The sequence below is a fragment of the Phyllobates terribilis genome, unplaced genomic scaffold (genome assembly GCF_046119375.1).
Source record: "Phyllobates terribilis strain yellow unplaced genomic scaffold, ASM4611937v1 Scaffold_11__3_contigs__length_659146591, whole genome shotgun sequence".
NCBI lineage: Eukaryota > Metazoa > Chordata > Amphibia > Anura > Dendrobatidae > Phyllobates > Phyllobates terribilis.
This window is the reverse complement of record NW_027362771.1, coordinates 333,669,929-333,687,647: the sequence shown is the minus strand read 5'-3', so window position 1 is coordinate 333,687,647 and position 17,719 is coordinate 333,669,929. Positions and strand designations below refer to the sequence as shown.

The 17,719-nt window shown below is 40.9% G+C and overlaps 1 protein-coding gene across 3 annotated transcripts in view; it reads left to right on the top strand.

Annotated features, from left to right (window-relative positions):
• The window catches only part of TLN2 (talin 2), a 261,616-nt gene that overhangs the window by 202,162 nt on the left and 41,735 nt on the right, over positions 1 to 17,719 (top strand). For 2 of the 3 annotated variants that reach the window (XM_073652729.1, XM_073652728.1), the window contains exons 30-40: positions 165 to 362; positions 1,615 to 1,754; positions 1,991 to 2,084; positions 4,125 to 4,214; positions 4,719 to 4,841; positions 5,076 to 5,219; positions 6,664 to 6,825; positions 8,150 to 8,290; positions 11,710 to 11,891; positions 13,448 to 13,580; positions 15,189 to 15,290. In XM_073652729.1, the coding sequence (XP_073508830.1) occupies positions 165 to 362; positions 1,615 to 1,754; positions 1,991 to 2,084; positions 4,125 to 4,214; positions 4,719 to 4,841; positions 5,076 to 5,219; positions 6,664 to 6,825; positions 8,150 to 8,290; positions 11,710 to 11,891; positions 13,448 to 13,580; positions 15,189 to 15,290 (1,509 nt within the window). The remainder of the gene's footprint in view (positions 1 to 164; positions 363 to 1,614; positions 1,755 to 1,990; positions 2,085 to 4,124; positions 4,215 to 4,718; positions 4,842 to 5,075; positions 5,220 to 6,663; positions 6,826 to 8,149; positions 8,291 to 11,709; positions 11,892 to 13,447; positions 13,581 to 15,188; positions 15,291 to 17,719) is intronic. The other variant, XM_073652730.1, reaches the window with a different exon arrangement.

Below are 17,719 nucleotides of genomic sequence, written 5' to 3'. Positions count from 1 at the left end.
TCGAGCATGATGTCTCACGCTCACTTTACATCATCTGGAGTGCTGTACAGCCTGTACTGTATGGAGAAAAGCCTATGTACATTACCATTCAGTTACACATTGCATTCTCATCACTTTGTCGTCTCCTTTAAAATGATAGTGACATGTCCGATCTGTCTGTTTAGCTTCTTCCCAGCACTAAGTCTTTCCAAGAGGCACAAAGTGGATTAAACCAAGCAGCGGAGGATCTGAACCAGTCCGCGGGAGAGGTGGTCCATGCTTCCCGGGGGCAGAGTGGAGAGTTGGCAGCTGCCTCTGGCAAATTTAGTGAAGATTTTGACGAGTTTCTCGATGCCGGAATTGAAATGGCTGGACAGACACAGGTCAGACTGTAGAACCAAAATTGCTCTTTTATTTCTTTTTGTTATGTATTGTGCAGAGATCGGCACAAAGAAAGCAGATTTAGATCTCCAAACCCCCTGAAGTAATGGGGAGTATAAGTTCAAACCTTTTTGGGGTTATATAAAATAATTCTAGGGCAGTTTTTTCCTGGTTAATGATTATTTGCCTCTATAGGAATAGTACAGGAGTATATATTTAATACAACAATGGGGCTATCTTATAGTAACAAGTCATAAAGAATAATTTTTGTATGTGGAGTAAAGGCATTCAAATAACAGGAACCTGACTCAAAATAAACTGGTTAATCCAACACAATACAGTAGATGCAGTCCCTGAAGAATGAAGTATAAAATGTTCTCACAGAAACATCGTTTGAGCGCCATGGCCTTATTTTATTTTTTTCAGTTAGAAAGTCTTAGCATATCTAATATCGCCCAACAGAGATGGTTCTGTCTTCTAAAGATGAGACCTGTCCATAGTCCCATATAGGGACCCCCATCTGTAAGCTAGAGTGGGAGACTCATGCTATGCTATCCTATAGGCTATTAATCTAATAACCCACCATGTAATATTACAGACCCTCTGCAAGGAAAATGCCTGGTTTACGGTTTAAGAAGTAGTTTAGCACAAGTGCAAGGAGCGGAACATAAAGTGATGAGTTGATGTGTCAGGAGACAAGCGAGTGGAGCAAAATCTCACAAAGTCGCTGCTACAAATAATGGGTACAATCACACATAATGAACGGGTTTACAATCGCAGACACTTTTTTTATGGGCAATCTAAAAAGAAAAAAAAACAAAAAAAAAACATGATCCTGAACTGGTGGACATTTATTTTAAGGTCCACCTTGTACCATGGGAGACAACTATTTTTGAGTAATGGATCACATAGTTCCAAGCTATGGTATCCAGGTTATTTCGAATTAATATTAGATTTCTTTTTTTGTGATACTATCCCTCTAGTTTTGTGACTTGCAGCTGGGGTTAAATTAATAATTGGATAGGACATAAATATTGAATATTGCTTGATATTTTCACAATGAGATCAGACCCTGAACATTAATGGTGGTAGAATCCGATACGAAGAACTCTAGGTCCTTTTGAGAATTGTCTGGAAGCATGGTGAAGAAGAATACCAGAAGTGACCTAGTCTCTTACAATATTGTCTTTGTATATAATCTGTTCTCTTGGATTCTGGACATTTCTCATCTTGTGTGTTGCAAACTTTCTACAGAATAAAGATGACCAGATACAAGTTATAGGAAACCTCAAAACCATCTCCATGGCCTCTAGCAAACTGCTCCTCGCTGCTAAGTCTCTTTCTGTAGATTCTGGAGCCCCAAGTGCCAAAAATCTTCTGGCAGCTGCTGCAAGGTGGGCGTCACATTCACTGATTTGTAGTGTGTTTTTGACATGTCTTCGCATTATGTCTTACAGATGTTCTTGACATCATGTATCCTCATTTTGGTTTTCTTTCCTCTTATTATGTCACTCTTCGTTCTCTTTCCTGCCATTTTACGTTCCTATGTGAATACCCTGACTGTTACATAGATAGATGAGTACCTGCATGTACAGTTTTATCTTACCGAAAATGTTTTGTGTGTTTCCAGGGCTGTGACCGAGAGCATAAACCAACTGATCACCATATGCACCCAGCAAGCCCCCGGACAGAAAGAATGTGACAATGCTCTGCGTGAGCTGGAGGTCTGTTATTCCATTCTAGCACTTGATACACCACCTACAGTCCCAGTATATTTACATGACCCCTATCTCACAGCAATGCAAGTGCCCATAAGTTATACTTTCTATTCCCTTTGAAAATAGATTGTACCACGGAAAATGGGAAAGTGTCAGCTTAGCAAGCACACCTTAAAATGAGATACGGAGGTTGTTTTTTTTTTTTTTTCTCCATTCAGTACTTTGAACTTTTTAGGAGAAATTAGTTTTGTGTAAATCTGTAACTAAAGAAAAACACATATGTACATATGATCATTCACAGGAATAAATGCATTGAAATTATTCACATGAATTTTTAAGCCTTTAATTGCTGGCTGCTGCGGGAACTAGAACAGTATTTTCTAGATGTAAAATAACTACAGTTATGGCTGAAAGTGTTGGCACCCTTGAAAATGTTCTCGAAAATGAAGTATTTCTCCCAGAAAAGTATTGCATTTACATATGTTTTGTTATACACATGTTTATTTCCTTTGTGTGTATTGTAACAACACAAAAAATAGAAAAAAAGGCAAATTGGACATAATTCCACACAAACCCCCAAAATGGACAAGACAAAAATTGTTGTCATTTTTCCAAAATTGTGAGTAAACAACTTTGTTTCAAGCATGTGATGCTCGTTCAAACTCAACTGTGGCAAGTAACAGGTGTGGGCAATATGAAAATCACAAATGAAACCAGATAAAAAGGGGAGAAGTTGACTCAATCTTTGCATTGTGTTTCTGTGTGTGTCACACTAAGCATGGAGAACAGAAAGAGAAGAGAACTGTTTGAGGACTTGAGAACCAAAATTGTTGAAAAATATTAACAAGGTTACAAGTCCATCTCCAGATATCTTGATGTTCCTTTGTCCACGGTGCGCAACATAATCAAGAAGTTTACAACCCATGGCACTGTAGCTAATCTCCCAGGACGGCAAAGAAATTTGATGAAAGGTTGCAACACAGGATAGTCCTGATAGTGGATAAGAGGCCCTAATCAAGTTCCAAAGAAATTCAAGCTGTTCTGCTGGCTCAGTGTGCATCAGTGTCAGCGCAAACTATCCTTCGACATTTGAATGAAATGAAACGCTATGGCAGGAGACCCAGGAAGACCCCACTGCTGACACAGAGACATTAAAAAGCTAGACTGCAGTTTTGCCAATTGTAGGTGAGTAAGCCAAAATCCTTCTGGGCAAGCATGTTGTGGACTGAAGACACCAAAATAGAGCTTTTTGATAGAGCACATCATTCTACTGTTTAACGAAAATGGAATGATGGCTACAGAGAAAAGAACACAGTACCTACAGTCAAATAGGGTGGAGATTCAACGATGTGTTGGGGTTGTTTTGCTGCCTCTGGCACTGCGTGCCTTGTCTGTGTGCAAAGCATCATGAAATCTGAAGATTACCAAAGAAATTTGGGTTGCAATGTAGTGCCCAGTTTCAGAAAGCTGAGTTTACGTCTTAGGTCATGGGTCTCCTGCAGGACAATGACCCCAAACATACTTCAAGAAGCACCCAGAAATGGATGGAAACAAAGCACTGGAGAGTTCTGAAGTGGCCAGCAATGTGTCCGGATCTAAATCCCATTGAGCACCTGTGGAGAGATCATAAAATTGCTGTTGGGAGAAGGCAAATCTTTAAATATGAAAGACCTGGAGCAGTTTACAAAAGAAGAGTGGTTCAAAATTCCAGTTGAGAGTTGTAAGAAGCTTGTGGATGGTTATAGGAAGCGATTGATTGCAGTTATTTATTCCAAAGAGTGTGCAACCAAATATTAAGTTGAGGGTGCCAAAAACTTTCTCTTACCCATTTTTGGGGTTTTGTGTGACAATATTTCCAATTTGGCTTTTTTTTCTCTTGTTTTTTTGTGTTGTTCCAATACACACAAAGGAAATAAACATGTGTATAACAAAAATTGCTATAATTTTCTGGGAGAAATACTTCATTTTCTGGAACAATTTCAAGGGTGCCAACACTTTCTGCCGTAACTGTACATAAAATTATATATTCACTCTTCTTTTTTTCAGACTGTGAAAGGAATGCTTGAGAATCCCAATGAGCCCGTCAGTGACCTCTCCTATTTTGACTGCATTGAAAGTGTTATGGAAAATTCAAAGGTAAAATAATTAACACATTTTTAATAATATTCCCATTAGGTTAATAAAAGGATATCTAGAAAATATCTTTCGAGATCAACCTGTTTTGCTAGATAAGGACAGAAACACCTATGTTTTCAGTTGCAGTAAATAAAGGGGAACAGAATTTCCTTAGGCTCTGTTCACATATTGCAGGCGGTTGCACTTTTTCCGCAATCGTGGCAAGAAATCGCAATGTGGCTGCCACCCTAATTAGCCCAGTTGCCTATTTGAAGTCTATTTTGCATATTCTATAATATTGTGTCTTAAATAAGTACAAATCCCTTTTAATGCTATTTAACCCTGACTTTCTGTGATTGGAAAATCTAGTTTCACTTAATGCAAAAATCCACCCCCCTCTCCACTTTTTATTTATTTTAAGAGGTTAATCCTTTGTCATGTTGTTTTGTCATGGTTACACGCTTAAATATGAAAAGACCTTTTGATAGATTTATGAAATGAATTTGTTACTGACTTTTTCAATAGGTCCTTGGAGAATCTATGGCTGGAATCTCTCAGAATGCAAAAACTGGAGATTTGCCAGTCTTCGGCAATTGTGTGGGTGTAGCCTCCAAGGCTCTGTGCGGTCTCACGGAGGCTGCAGCTCAGGTAAGACATTGGTGGCCCAAAGCAAGAGGATAGTAGTCAATACCACAACTATAATTGCAATACAGTACAAAAAACGTACCCGCATTTTATTATATTTAATGCCGCAAGGACATGATTTTGGCTCAGTCGTTACTGACATTTGTTATTTTTTTTATTTATTTGCTTTATTTTAGTCAATTTCTAATAATTTATCCTAGAACATACATTTTTCACGTTCTAATCCTCTTTCTTCAGGCAGCTTACTTGGTGGGTATTTCAGATCCTAATAGCCAGGCTGGACAGCAAGGGCTTGTTGATCCGATTCAATTTGCTAGAGCTAATCAAGCCATCCAGATGGCATGCCAGAATCTAGTGGATCCGGCCAGTAGCCCCTCCCAGGTAAGCAAAAGTTAACTTTTATAGGTTGGCACTTATGTTTGTTTTATTCATGGACTAAAAGGTAAATTAAACAGGGAAAGTATGGCCCTGATTCATTAGGATTGGTGTTGTACATACCAGTCTCAATGAAACGGCACAATGCAGAAAAATGTGTCTCATTCATTAGGAAGCCCCAGCCACTTGATGAATTAGACTGATCTTACAAGTGGCGTGCTCCTCACCAGAATATTTACTCCAGTCAGGGATCAGAGTAAGGTACGCCACAATAGATCATGAATTAGACAATCGTTGTCATATCCCCATCCCATCCCACTACCACCCACTTTGGTGGAGCTGGCCGAAACTGTTGTGAAAATCCCAACAGCCGCAACATTTTTGTACAACCGTGTGTTGCAGCAAAATTGTTGCAACGTTTTACTCCAGAAATCTGTCGGAAACGTCATAATGAATGGGGGCCTTTGCCTTTATCAACACTTAAAAGATGGCCATAAAGTGCTTGTATTCTAAGTAAGCACCGTGCATCTATTATACATACTATGCTTTGACCCCTAGACGAAGGTTTATTACCAAATTCACGTTGCGGTGGTGGCAATTCATGCAGGAGAGGACAATTCACTATGGATATGCAATGTCTTTGTACTTGGCAATTCCTCTATTTATCTTTACTGGCATTACTCATGTTGGGGTATGCTCGAGTCAGAGGCATCTGATTCATTAACAGGTGAGCGCCTCTCCACAAATCTTAGTCCAGTTAGGGACTGGAGTAAGATTTGTGTCATACGGTACACCGCCGTTCATCATCCATTAGACTAGCTGTGGCGTGACATCGCTGGTCCGACCCTGCTCCCCCCATTTTGACAAAGCTGGGCGAAACCGAAAACACTTACAGTTGCAGGTTTTTTTTGTTTTTTTTAGCAACTCAACCTTCCAATTTTTTTTTTGTGCAATTTTTCAAAAGAATTTTGCCAGAGTTTAGGCGTAATTGCTTTGATGAATCTGGGCCTATGTATTGTAAATTACATTTCTGTAATTACCTTGTCCTCGCCCCCTGTAAAATGGCAACATTTTTCTCTGTGGACATGCACTTTTTTACCCCCCTTTTTTTTTTTATAAAAGACAACATATTTTTATATATTTTGCCTTTTGTTTTATGGGCTTAGGCCCGTGTGTTCCCTTTTTTTTATGTATTCAATTGAATGAGTATAAAAATACATACATGCTTTCAGCCAAAACTTGGTACATCCTATCAGATTCTATAACTCAGCGATGTTATATATTCTGCAGGTTCCCATACTACACAAAATAAAGCCTGTACCCCTTTCTGTTTAATGTGTCTTTGTATTGGTGTATTTTACAATTTTGTATAAATGATAGAAATGTTGTGATGTTTTGTTTTGTTCTGCATGTTGCCGCCCTTGTCTCCACTTGTTTGCTTGTTCTGTAGGTTCTCTCCGCTGCCACCATAGTTGCCAAACACACCTCAGCACTGTGCAATGCCTGCCGCATTGCCTCCTCCAAAACAGCCAATCCTGTGGCTAAGAGGCACTTTGTCCAGTCAGCCAAAGAGGTGGCGAACAGTACGGCCAACTTAGTCAAAACCATCAAGGTAATGCCCATCTATATGTGAGTCCGTACATTTGTATGAACAACATCTACAATATGATATTTTGTATTTCGGTAGAATAACAATGGTGGGAATGTGCTTGGGATTCCGGCTAATCCGGCCTCGCTGTTCTCATATATGGTTTACTCCTAAAGCTGCTCACATCAGATCTGCCACTAAATGTAGGAATAAGAGAATATATTATCTGGCCAGAAATAAGTACACCCTTCACTTTTGCTCACTGTGTCTTAGCGTTGATCTCTTGCTTATTATTTTTTTTATGTCCTTGAGGCTTTTTCATGTGAATGTCCTTGTCACTTGCCTTTGTTCCTCTGTAGCTCATAATTTGTGTTTTTTTCCCTTGTATTTCATTGTATTTGACACAAGTGCATTACGTTTGAGAGAATGTCTGCATCTGGCAGAAAAGAATATTGTGTATACTTGCACATACTTCTCTCTAATTTTCTCACAATTCTTTGAGCATCCCTTCTTTAGCACCAGGTTAACCATTTTTTGCATTAAAAAAAGTCCAGTCGCCAGTCCAAAAGTGGCCAGATTTTGCCCTCATTTCATTCCTGCCACTCCCTTGAGTATTCCGTATTATTTATTTTTTTTATTCATTCATTGCGTGTATTTTTTTTTAACAGAGCTATAAGCTTTTTAATTTTGACCTACTTTTTTTTATTTTTTTTTTAATTAAGCGGGCGGTGATCAGCGTTATAATGCAGAGCAAAGACACACCCCCAGAGAATCCTGTGAACCATGCCCCTTTGGTAAAGACAATAAAAATTAGCACCAAATAAAAAGGCTCATATTTCTGGAATCATATGGCGGAATTAAAATTAATAAAACACGGATCACTCAGTGGAGCAGTGGGAATAAAATTCATTTTTTTTCTTAAATTATTGAAATGACCATAATGCTGCTTTTAGAGGTCTTATTGTGGCATATACTGGATGCTCTCCATTTTTCCAAACTGTGTGGGATATGAAATATACTATTCACATGCATGTTAGTGGATGCTGTCAGAATATAGAGCAGAATCTGCACCTATAGACGTGGCCTCAGAAGAGATCTTATGTCTGGCATACCTGCTGCATACCGACCCTTTCTCGGCAAGGTTCCCATGCAGCCACTTCTGCAGAGCAAAATGCTGAACAAGCTGCGCTCATGAATCTTAGCCCTAGAGGGATTTTTAAAAATGATGTTCAAGTTTTTCAGGTGCATTTGTGTCCTTTTAAATGAAAATGCTGAGCAGTTTTAAGCGATATGTTATCTTGTAGGTAAGGAATATTCATATATGGACTTTTTTTTTCTCTCCACTTAGACTTTGGATGGAGATTTTTCAGATGACAATCGAGATAAATGCAGCAAAGCCACAGCCCCACTCATATCCGCTGTGGAGAACCTGACTGCATTTGCATCAAATCCTGAATTTGCGAGTATTGCAGCCCAGATCAGTGCCGAGGTAATGAATCATGTAGCATTCCAACTCATTCTCATGAATGACATTCACTTCTTTCCATTTTATACTCCTTTACTGCTTGGCTAGCTAGAACCTTTTGCTTTTAAGGTAATTTACTCTTCTTAAAAACTCATTTTTTGAGGTTCTTATTTCAGTAGCCATCAGTTATAGTTCTTAGATGTCATAGTTTCCTGTACTGCTCTCCAGTTGGTTATGTCCCTTTGTCATTATTCACAGCAGCACTTCTGAAGTAATTGGACAAATCTGCACAATGGCTATGAAAAGTACTATGTGTGCTGTTTTATCAGTGTAAGTCGCAATGCAGAAGCTGCATTGCTCGCCTGTGTACAGTGACCCTGAAATTAGTTGATTAGCAGTGGTGCTGATAGTCGGACCACTGGTGGTGCTGATAGTCGGACCACTGGTGGTGCTAATAGTCGGACCACTGGTGGTGCTAATAGTCGGACCACTGGTGGTGCTAATAGTCGGACCACTGGTGGTGCTAATAGTCGGACCACTGGTGGTGCTAATAGTCGGACCACTATCTCAGGGATAATCTGTAATGTACAGTCATCATTATTATTATTACATCCTATGTGTCGTCCAGGTGTATGGAGCGAGCTCAGGATCTGAGCCCACTCTATACCAGGCAGATGCCGGCTGTATAGCAGCCAGTACCTGCCTCTAACAGCTTGGATCATAGATGGAACCAATTGGTTGCTTAACTACTTTAATGCCACGGTCAGTCTCGAACAGCAGCATTTAAATAATGCAAACCTGGTGGGGCATCAGTTCAGAGGCACATCAGTCCCCCTGCGATGCCATCGCTGAGCACTGTTGGATTGCCATTTGAGACCGGGCCTGCTGAAGGCCCCCATCGCCTCCATCTTGGTACTTTTATGGGTCATCAATATTTCTACTATACACTCTCTATTGCCAAATATAGTACAAGCGATCAAATGTTCAAGTTGCTAAGGATGGCTAAAAAGTATATATACAAAAAATAAATAATAAATAAAATTAATCACCCCCGTTTCCCATTAACAAAAAAATCTGTTTGGTATCGCTGATATAACTTTTAAAAATGTAATTACAGTATTTAAACGAGTATTCAACTCTCAAATGATACCATACTCCGTATTCAGGGTGCTGCAGTCACTTGAAATGTTAGGGCAAGTGAAAGTTTTAACTTTCTATTTTTGGGGGAGGGAAGGAAGGCAAGTGACATCAAGAAGAAAAAACACTGCTTGTTATGATCATCTTCCACCCCGGTAAGGTTCTGCTGGCAGAACATTTTTAATTACTATCACTGTTAAGTCTTTCTTACAAAGGGTTACTCTTTGATGCAAAGTTTAATAAAGCCTCCTTTATTGTAAAGTGCTGAGTATATTCACAATGTGCCAGGGGCCATAGAAAACATGCGTGTAGGGATATAATATGAGTTTTACTTTTTTATTAATAATCTTTTTATCAAAAGTATAAAAATTGGCAGATTTCTAGGAAAGTGGTAAAATTATACAAAATATCTGAAGGTAGAGTGGTTTTCAGGATTGATGTTATTGATGGTCCATCATTATATATTATTATACACTGCTCAAGAAAATAAAGGGAACACTCAAATAACACATCCTAGATCTGAATCAATGAAATATTCTCATTGAATACTTTGTTCTGTACAAAGTTGAATGTGCTGACAACAAAATCACACAAAAATCATCAATGGAAATCAAATTTATTAATCAATGGAGGCCTAGATTTGGAGTCACCCCCAAAATTAAAGTGGAAAAACACACTACAGGCTGATCCAACTTTGATGTAATGTCCTTAAAACAAGTCAAAATGAGGCTCCGTATTGTGTGTGGCCTCCACGTGCATGTATGACCTCCCTACAATGCCTGGGCATGCTCCTGATGAGGTTGCAGATGGTCTCCTGTGGGATCTCCTCCCAGACCTGGATTAAAGCATCCGTCAACTCCTGGACAGTCTGTGGTGCAACGTGACGTTGGTGGATGGAGCGAGACATGATGTCCCAGATGTGCTCAATCGGATTCAGGTCTGGGGAACGGGCGGGCCAGTCCATAGCTTCAATGCCTTCATCTTGCAGGAACTGCTGACACAGTCCAGCCACACGAGGTCTGGCATTGTCCTGCATTAGGAGGAACCCAGGGCCAACCGCACCAACATATGGTCTTACAAGGGGTCTGAGGATCTCATCTCAGTACCTAATGGCAGTCAGGCTACCTCTGGCGAGCACATGGAGGGCTGTGCGGCCCTCCAAAGAAATGCAACCCCACACCATTATTGACCCACTGCCAACCCAGTCATGCTAAAGGATGTTGCAGGCAGCAGATCGCTCTCCATGGCCTCTCCAGACTCTGTCACATCTGTTACATGTGCTCAGTGTGAACCTGCTTTCAGCTGTGAAGAGCACAGGGCGCCAGTGGCGACTTTGCCAATCCTGGTGTTCTGTGGCAAATGCCAAGCGTCCTGCACGGTGTTGGGCTGTGAGCACAACCCCCATCTGTTGGACGTCGGGCCCTCATACCACCCTCATGGAGTCTGTTTCTAACCGTTTGTGCAGACACATGCACATTTGTGATGTGCTGAAGGTCATTTTGCAGGGCTCTGGCAGTGCTCCTCCTGTTCCTCCTTGCACAAAGGCGGAGGTAGCGGTCCTGCTGCTGGGTTGTTGCCCTCCTACGGCCCCCTCCACGTCTCCTGGTGTGCTGGCCTGTCTCCTGGTAGCGCCTCCAGCCTCTGGACACTTTGTTGACAGACACAGCAAACCTTCTTGCCACAGCTCGCATTGATGTGCCATCCTGGATGAGCTGCACTACCTGAGCAACTTCTGTGGGTTGTAGAGTCCGTCTCATGCTACCACGAGTGTGAAAGCACAACCAACATTCAAAAGTGACCAAAACATCAGCCAGAAAGCATTGGTACTTTGATGTGGGCTGTGGTCCCCACCTGCAGAACCACTCCTTTATTGAGTGTGTCTTGATAATTGCCAATAATTTTCATCTATTGTCTATTCCATTTGCACAACAGCATGTGAAATTGATTGTCAATCAGTGTTGCTTCCTAAGTGGACAGTTTGATTTCACACAAGTTTGATTTACTTGGCGTTATATTCTGTTGTTTAAGTGTTCCCTTTATTTTTTGAGCAGTGTATAATTATACTTTTATGTTCCAATTCTTCACCATCTTCAAAATTTCTGCTTCCTGCCAAACTGAAAACTGTACCATGTCCAATTGAGTCAGAGCGCTCTAATGCCGCATTCAGACAGCTGAATTACATTTCTTGACTTCCTTCCCAATACAAGAACGCATTCTCCAATTAACAAAAAAATAATCAGATTCCATATTGTGGTTATTTTTTTACTGTATAAATAGTAAAGCTTATACTATTGTATCACACACAGGGGGCTCGGGCCCAGGAGCCTATTTTGGTGTCTGCTGTCACCATGCTAGAGAGTTCATCATCACTTATCAAGACGGCCCGTTCTTTAGCAATCAATCCTAAAGATCCACCAACATGGTCTAGTCTTGCTGGTCACTCTAGAATTGTCTCGGACTCTATCAAAAGTTTAATTACATCTATCAGGTATGAATAGCACTCAGTTACTGTGGTTATGGTGTCTTAAAGGGGTATTCTCCTTTTATAAAGTGATGGCGTATTACTTGAATATGGCATTACTGTATGATCATAGGGGGTCTTGCCACTAATAACCTTACCATTCCTAAGAATCCCTTTGCTTTCTAAAACTTTGGATTAGTGTAAAGAGGGAGATCACTGTGAAAGAGGTTGCGGAGGGTTGTGGGATCCATAATTTGGAAGATCTGTCTTGGTACCCAGATTGGGGCTAGGTTCTCTTATCAGTACCCAGATTGAGAATAGGTACGCTTATTGGTACCCTAATTGTGGATAAGTACCCTTATTGGTATGCCAATTGCGGATAGGTACTCTTATTGGTACCCTGAATGCAGATAGGTACTCTTATTGGTAACCCCACTGCGGATAGGTACTCTTATTGGTGCCCCCACTGCGATAGGTACTCTTATTGGTGCCCCCACTGCGGATAGGTACTCTTATTGGTGCCCCCACTGCGGATAGGTACTCTTATTGGTGCCCCCACTGCGGATAGGTACTCTTATTGGTACCCCCACTGCGGATAGGTACTCTTATTGGTACCCCCACTGCGGATAGGTACTCTTATTGGTACCCTCACTGCGGATAGGTACTCTTATTGGTACCCTCACTGCGGATAGGTACTCTTATTGGTACCCCCACTGCGGATAGGTACTCTTATTGGTACCCCCACTGCGGATAGGTACTCTTATTGGTACCCCCACTGCGGATAGGTACTCTTATTGGTACCCCCACTGCGGATAGGTACTCTTATTGGTACCCCCACTGCGGATAGGTACTCTTATTGGTACCCCCACTGCGGATAGGTACTCTTATTGGTACCCCCACTGCGGATAGGTACTCTTTAAAGATCGACTCCTTTGACTTTTTAGACACTTTTTACTTGCAGAATAATTTATGCACTCTTTTTTCCCCATTTGTTTCAACCAGTGTAGATAGGAAAACAAACATTGCTGGGCAGCTGTACATTTTTCTGTGCCCTGTAAATGTTAATTTTTGTAATAATCTTTTTTTAACATGTTTCTTATAAGCTGAAATGTCCCTCTGCTTAATTGTTAGTACAATGACTGCATCAATCTGATTGTACATGGTAGACTGACTGCCAGGATGCTGGTGGAATCATGTAAACAGAAGATTTACCCTGCCATTTCCCAGAGGTAGGGGTTGGAAGTCCTTAGGAATAATCACACACAGGACCACCAAGCTGTCTCTGTCCTCTATAAAATTTCCGCCACAGAAGTGCTGCAGGAATACGTCCTGTGTGGACATGGCTGCAGTCTAGAGCGTATTCCTGCCATAAGTGGAATAATCACTCTCAGAACACATTAGACAACCACAAGATAAGTGTTGGGGAGTCCTCGCTTTGACGATTATATCATTTTTATCCTCAGTTTCAGTAGACGACTTGTGGTTTGTTTAACACTTGCCATTTAGTGAGAGATAAGAAATGTGGATCACCCGAATTCTTTTTTTTTTATTCATTTTAATTAAAAATACATGTTTTCTTGTAGAGACAAAGCTCCTGGGCAGAGAGAGTGTGACCAGTCCATCGACAGCATCAACCGATGTATTCGAGACATTGAACAAGCATCTCTAGCAAGTGTCAGCCAGAATCTAGCCATGCGGGATGACATCTCACTAGAGGTAATAGTCAGTGATTAGTAAATGCATCATGCAAGCGTTAGAAGTGAAGCTGTGGTCTTGGAAACTCTAATGGCATTATCATAATCACTACCCTTACTGTGGTGAATGAGTTTCTGGTCCACGATGCATTGGGAAAAAGGAGCCTTCTGTAGTCTGCTTCATATACAGATTGCCTTGCAGCAACAAGTAAAGAGAGCTTGTCAGCACATTTTTACAGATGGAGTAAAGGTATGGCCATATTGTCGCTTGTACCTCAATAAAAATACCTTCTTTTTTTTTGTAGAGGACTGACATGCTTGTCATGAAAAATCTTAGTAGAAGTAATATGCAAATCAGGTTGGAAGTGCAAAGGGGAGTGTCAGTTAATTTGAGCGGTTTCTTCTAAGTCCACTGCACTTCCATCCTGATTAGAATATGGCTTCTATGCAAGATGGGGGCTGGTTCCCTTTCAATGCAAACATAAACCCTACTAACTTAAATATGGTGGAGTACTAATATATACAATATAAATTAAATACCTGTATGGACACTTGGCTTATATAGCGACTTCAGTGATACACAGGAAGGATGCAGAGAAATTCTAGCCTCCAGCATGTTTTACCATGGCTGGCATCATCAGGGGTACAGAAGCCATGGCTGGCATCATCAGGGGTACAGAAGCCTGAATAAGCACATCTGCATCGTCTGCCAAAAATCTAATTCTATGCTCTCTAAAGCCAAATGTAAAACCATTGAATGTCCGGATCAGTGGATGGCCTCTGCCTGAGATCCCATAACGAAGATGAAGGGGAGAGATAGTCTGCACATACAGAACAGTTGTACAATTCCGAACGAAAGATTTTAGTAATGTTTTCAATGAATATGCTGCATGTTAGAAAATGAGCTAATTTTTTTTCTCATAGAGTGCAATATGGTCCGTTTTACACCAGCAGAGGATGGTCTGAGAGCTGTCTGCCAAATCAGCATTTCGGCTGGCAGTTATATAGGGAATTTCAGTAGGATCAACCCTTTTAAGCCGTATGGGCATGCAGGTCATGGAAAGTGGAATAAAATAATATCTTGACATCTGCAATCTGATTTCTTATTCCCTGAAAAATCCATATTTTACCTGATATGTTAATGAGCTATTAAGATCTATGGGCCGGATACTGATCTCCCAGAAAATCTGCCTCTAAAGCTTATTTTAAATGAAAGTGGCGTTACCAGTGTGAGACATGTAGTGACTGACTGTTTGCTCTCCTGATGTACATGTCTCACACTGATAATGCCCTTTTTCATTTAGAATAAGCTCTGATTCTCAGAAAGATCTAGGTCCCGCCCTTAGATCTTACCATCTCATTTACATATTAATAAAAACGTAGATTTCTCTCTCTGTAATAAGACATCGGATTGCAGATATCAAAGTATCGTTTTAGTCAACTTTCTATAATCTGCATGTCCATATAGACGGTTTAGGAGGGTTGATCCTACTGAAAGATTCTTTATAAGGTGGATGGGTATCTTTTAATAACAAACGGTGCAAGTGTAACTTGAAATGAGTTCCTAAATTCCAGAAGGTTCTCGTTCCTGTGACATAAATGGCTGTATCTTTTGCTTTTCATGTTAAAGGCTCTTCAGGAACAGCTAACATCGGTGGTACAGGAGATCGGTCACCTGATAGATCCTATTACAACAGCCGCACGAGGAGAAGCCGCCCAGCTGGGGCACAAGGTGTGTATGGCGTGACACTTTTCAGAATGTAAAACCTCATGGATTCAGCATGCGATAATGAAGTTCTCTAGCATAAAAATGTAAATAAAATGTATATAGTATGTGTTCTCATAATATAAAGAATTGTGTGTGTAAAAGAAGACAGGACATAAATGATGGCTGGGATGATTGTACTCTTATACCGGCTTCCTGTGCTCACTTGAAAGCGCAAGCATGATTTAATACATAATAAATTAAATAATCTGGGCTAATTGTGGAAGTGATCTGTGAGAGGGGAGACGTAATGAAAATAATTGATATGTGATTTATGCATGTTATAACAAGCCTACTCATATTCTTCAACATCAGAATAGTCACAATTGGGGATTTATATTTATATTTGCTGCATTCTTGCAATCTAAAGTATAAACCGTGAACCCGACCACACACATTAGATGATTATCAGTGAATATGTGGGGGCGTCTCGCCTGTGTCAGGGAAACAAAAAAGAAGTAAAAAAACAAATGTAAACTTGTATGTTTTGATGATATAATGAAGTGAAGTTACATTTTGTCAATTTTTGCAATATTTTTTATCAAAAGTCTGCAACTTCTGACCCCTCAAAGTACCTTACAACTGTTGCAGCATTTTATCAGTACCAACTGTGGTGAACTATTAAAGTTAGTCGAATCCACCGTGGCCCTAGTGTGCTGGCACCCAGAGTGATTTCAGTTGGCCTGCGGCGCCGGCACCTGGATGCCAATACCGTTGAAAGCAATGATGGAGGAGGGAAGACATCCGCTCCCTCCTCCATCATTCTCCCTCTTCGTCTCTTTGTTTCAGCACAGCGAGTGCGATGACGTCACTATTTTGTGCCCACTGTGCCGAGCAATGAAGAGCTACAGAGCACTCGCTACCGAGACCGGAGCAGCGAGGAATGAGGAGAGATGAGTACTAGTGATGAGCGAACATGCTCGGATAGGTTGTTATCTGACCATGCTTAGGTGTTATCTGAGTATCTTGGGCATGCTCTGCTAATATGTTTGAGTCCCTGCAGCTGCATGTTTTGCAGCAGTAGACAGATGCAACTCATGCAGGGATTGCCTAACAAACAAGCAATCCCTGCATGTGTTGCGTCTGTCTTCCGCCACAAAACATGCAGCCACAGAGGCTCAAACATACAGGTACTTCTCACAAAATTAGAATATTATCAAAAAATTAATTTATTTCAGTTCTTCAATACAAAAAGTGAAACTTATATGTTATATAGAGTCATTACAAACAGAGTGATCTATTTCAAGTGTTTATTCCTGTTAATGTTGATGATTATGGCTTGCAGCTAATGAAACCACAAAAGTTATTATCTCAGTAAATTAGAAAAATTAACAAAAAACACCTGCAAAGAAGGCTTCTGTAGTGTTTAAAAAGGTCCCTTAGTCTGTTTCAGTAGGCTCCACAATCATGGGGGAAGACTGCTGACTTGACAGATTGTCCAGAAGGCAATTATTTACACTCTCCACAAGGAGGGTAAACCACAAAAGGTCATTACTAAAGAAGCTGGCTGTTCACAGAGTGCTGTATCCAAGAATATTAATGGAAAGTTAAGTGGAAGGAAAAAGGTGCACAAGCAACCGAGATAACCGCAGCCTTGAAAGGATTAAGAAAAGGCCATTCAAAAATTTGGGGGAGATTCACAAGGAGTGGACTTCTGCTGGAGTCATTGCTTCAAGAGCCACCACGCACAGACGTATCCAGGACATGGGCTACAAGTGTCGCATTCCTTGTGTCAAGCCACTCATGACCAATAGACAACGCCAGAAGCGTCTTACCTGGGCCAAGGAGAAAAAGACCTGGACTGTTGCTCAGTGGTCCAAGGTGTTGTTTTCAGATGAAAGTAAATTTTGCATTTAATTTGGAAATCAAGGTCCCAGAGTCTGAAGGAAGAGTGGAGAGGCCACAATCCAAGCTGCTTGAGGTCTAGTGTAAAGTTTCCACAATCGGTGATGGTTTGGGAAGCCATATCATCTGCTGGTGTAGGTCCACTGTGTTTTATCAAGACCAAAGTCAGCGCAGCCGTCTACCAGGAAATTTTAGAGCACTTCATGCTTCCTTCTGCCGACAAGCTTTTTGGAGATGGAAATTCCATTCTCCAGCAGGACTTGACACCTGTCCACACTGCCAAAAGTACCAATACCTGGTTTAAAAACAACAGTATCACTGTGCTTGATTGGCCAGAAAATCTATGGGGTATTGTCAAGAGGAAGATGAGACACCAGACCCAACAATGTAGACGAGCTGAAGGCTGCTGTCAAAGCAACCTGGGCTTCCATAACACCTCAGCAGTGCAACAGGCTGATCACCTCCATGCCACGCCGCATTGATGCAGTAACTGATGCAAAAGCAGCCCCGACCAAGTATTGAGTGCATTTACTGAACATACATTTCAGTAG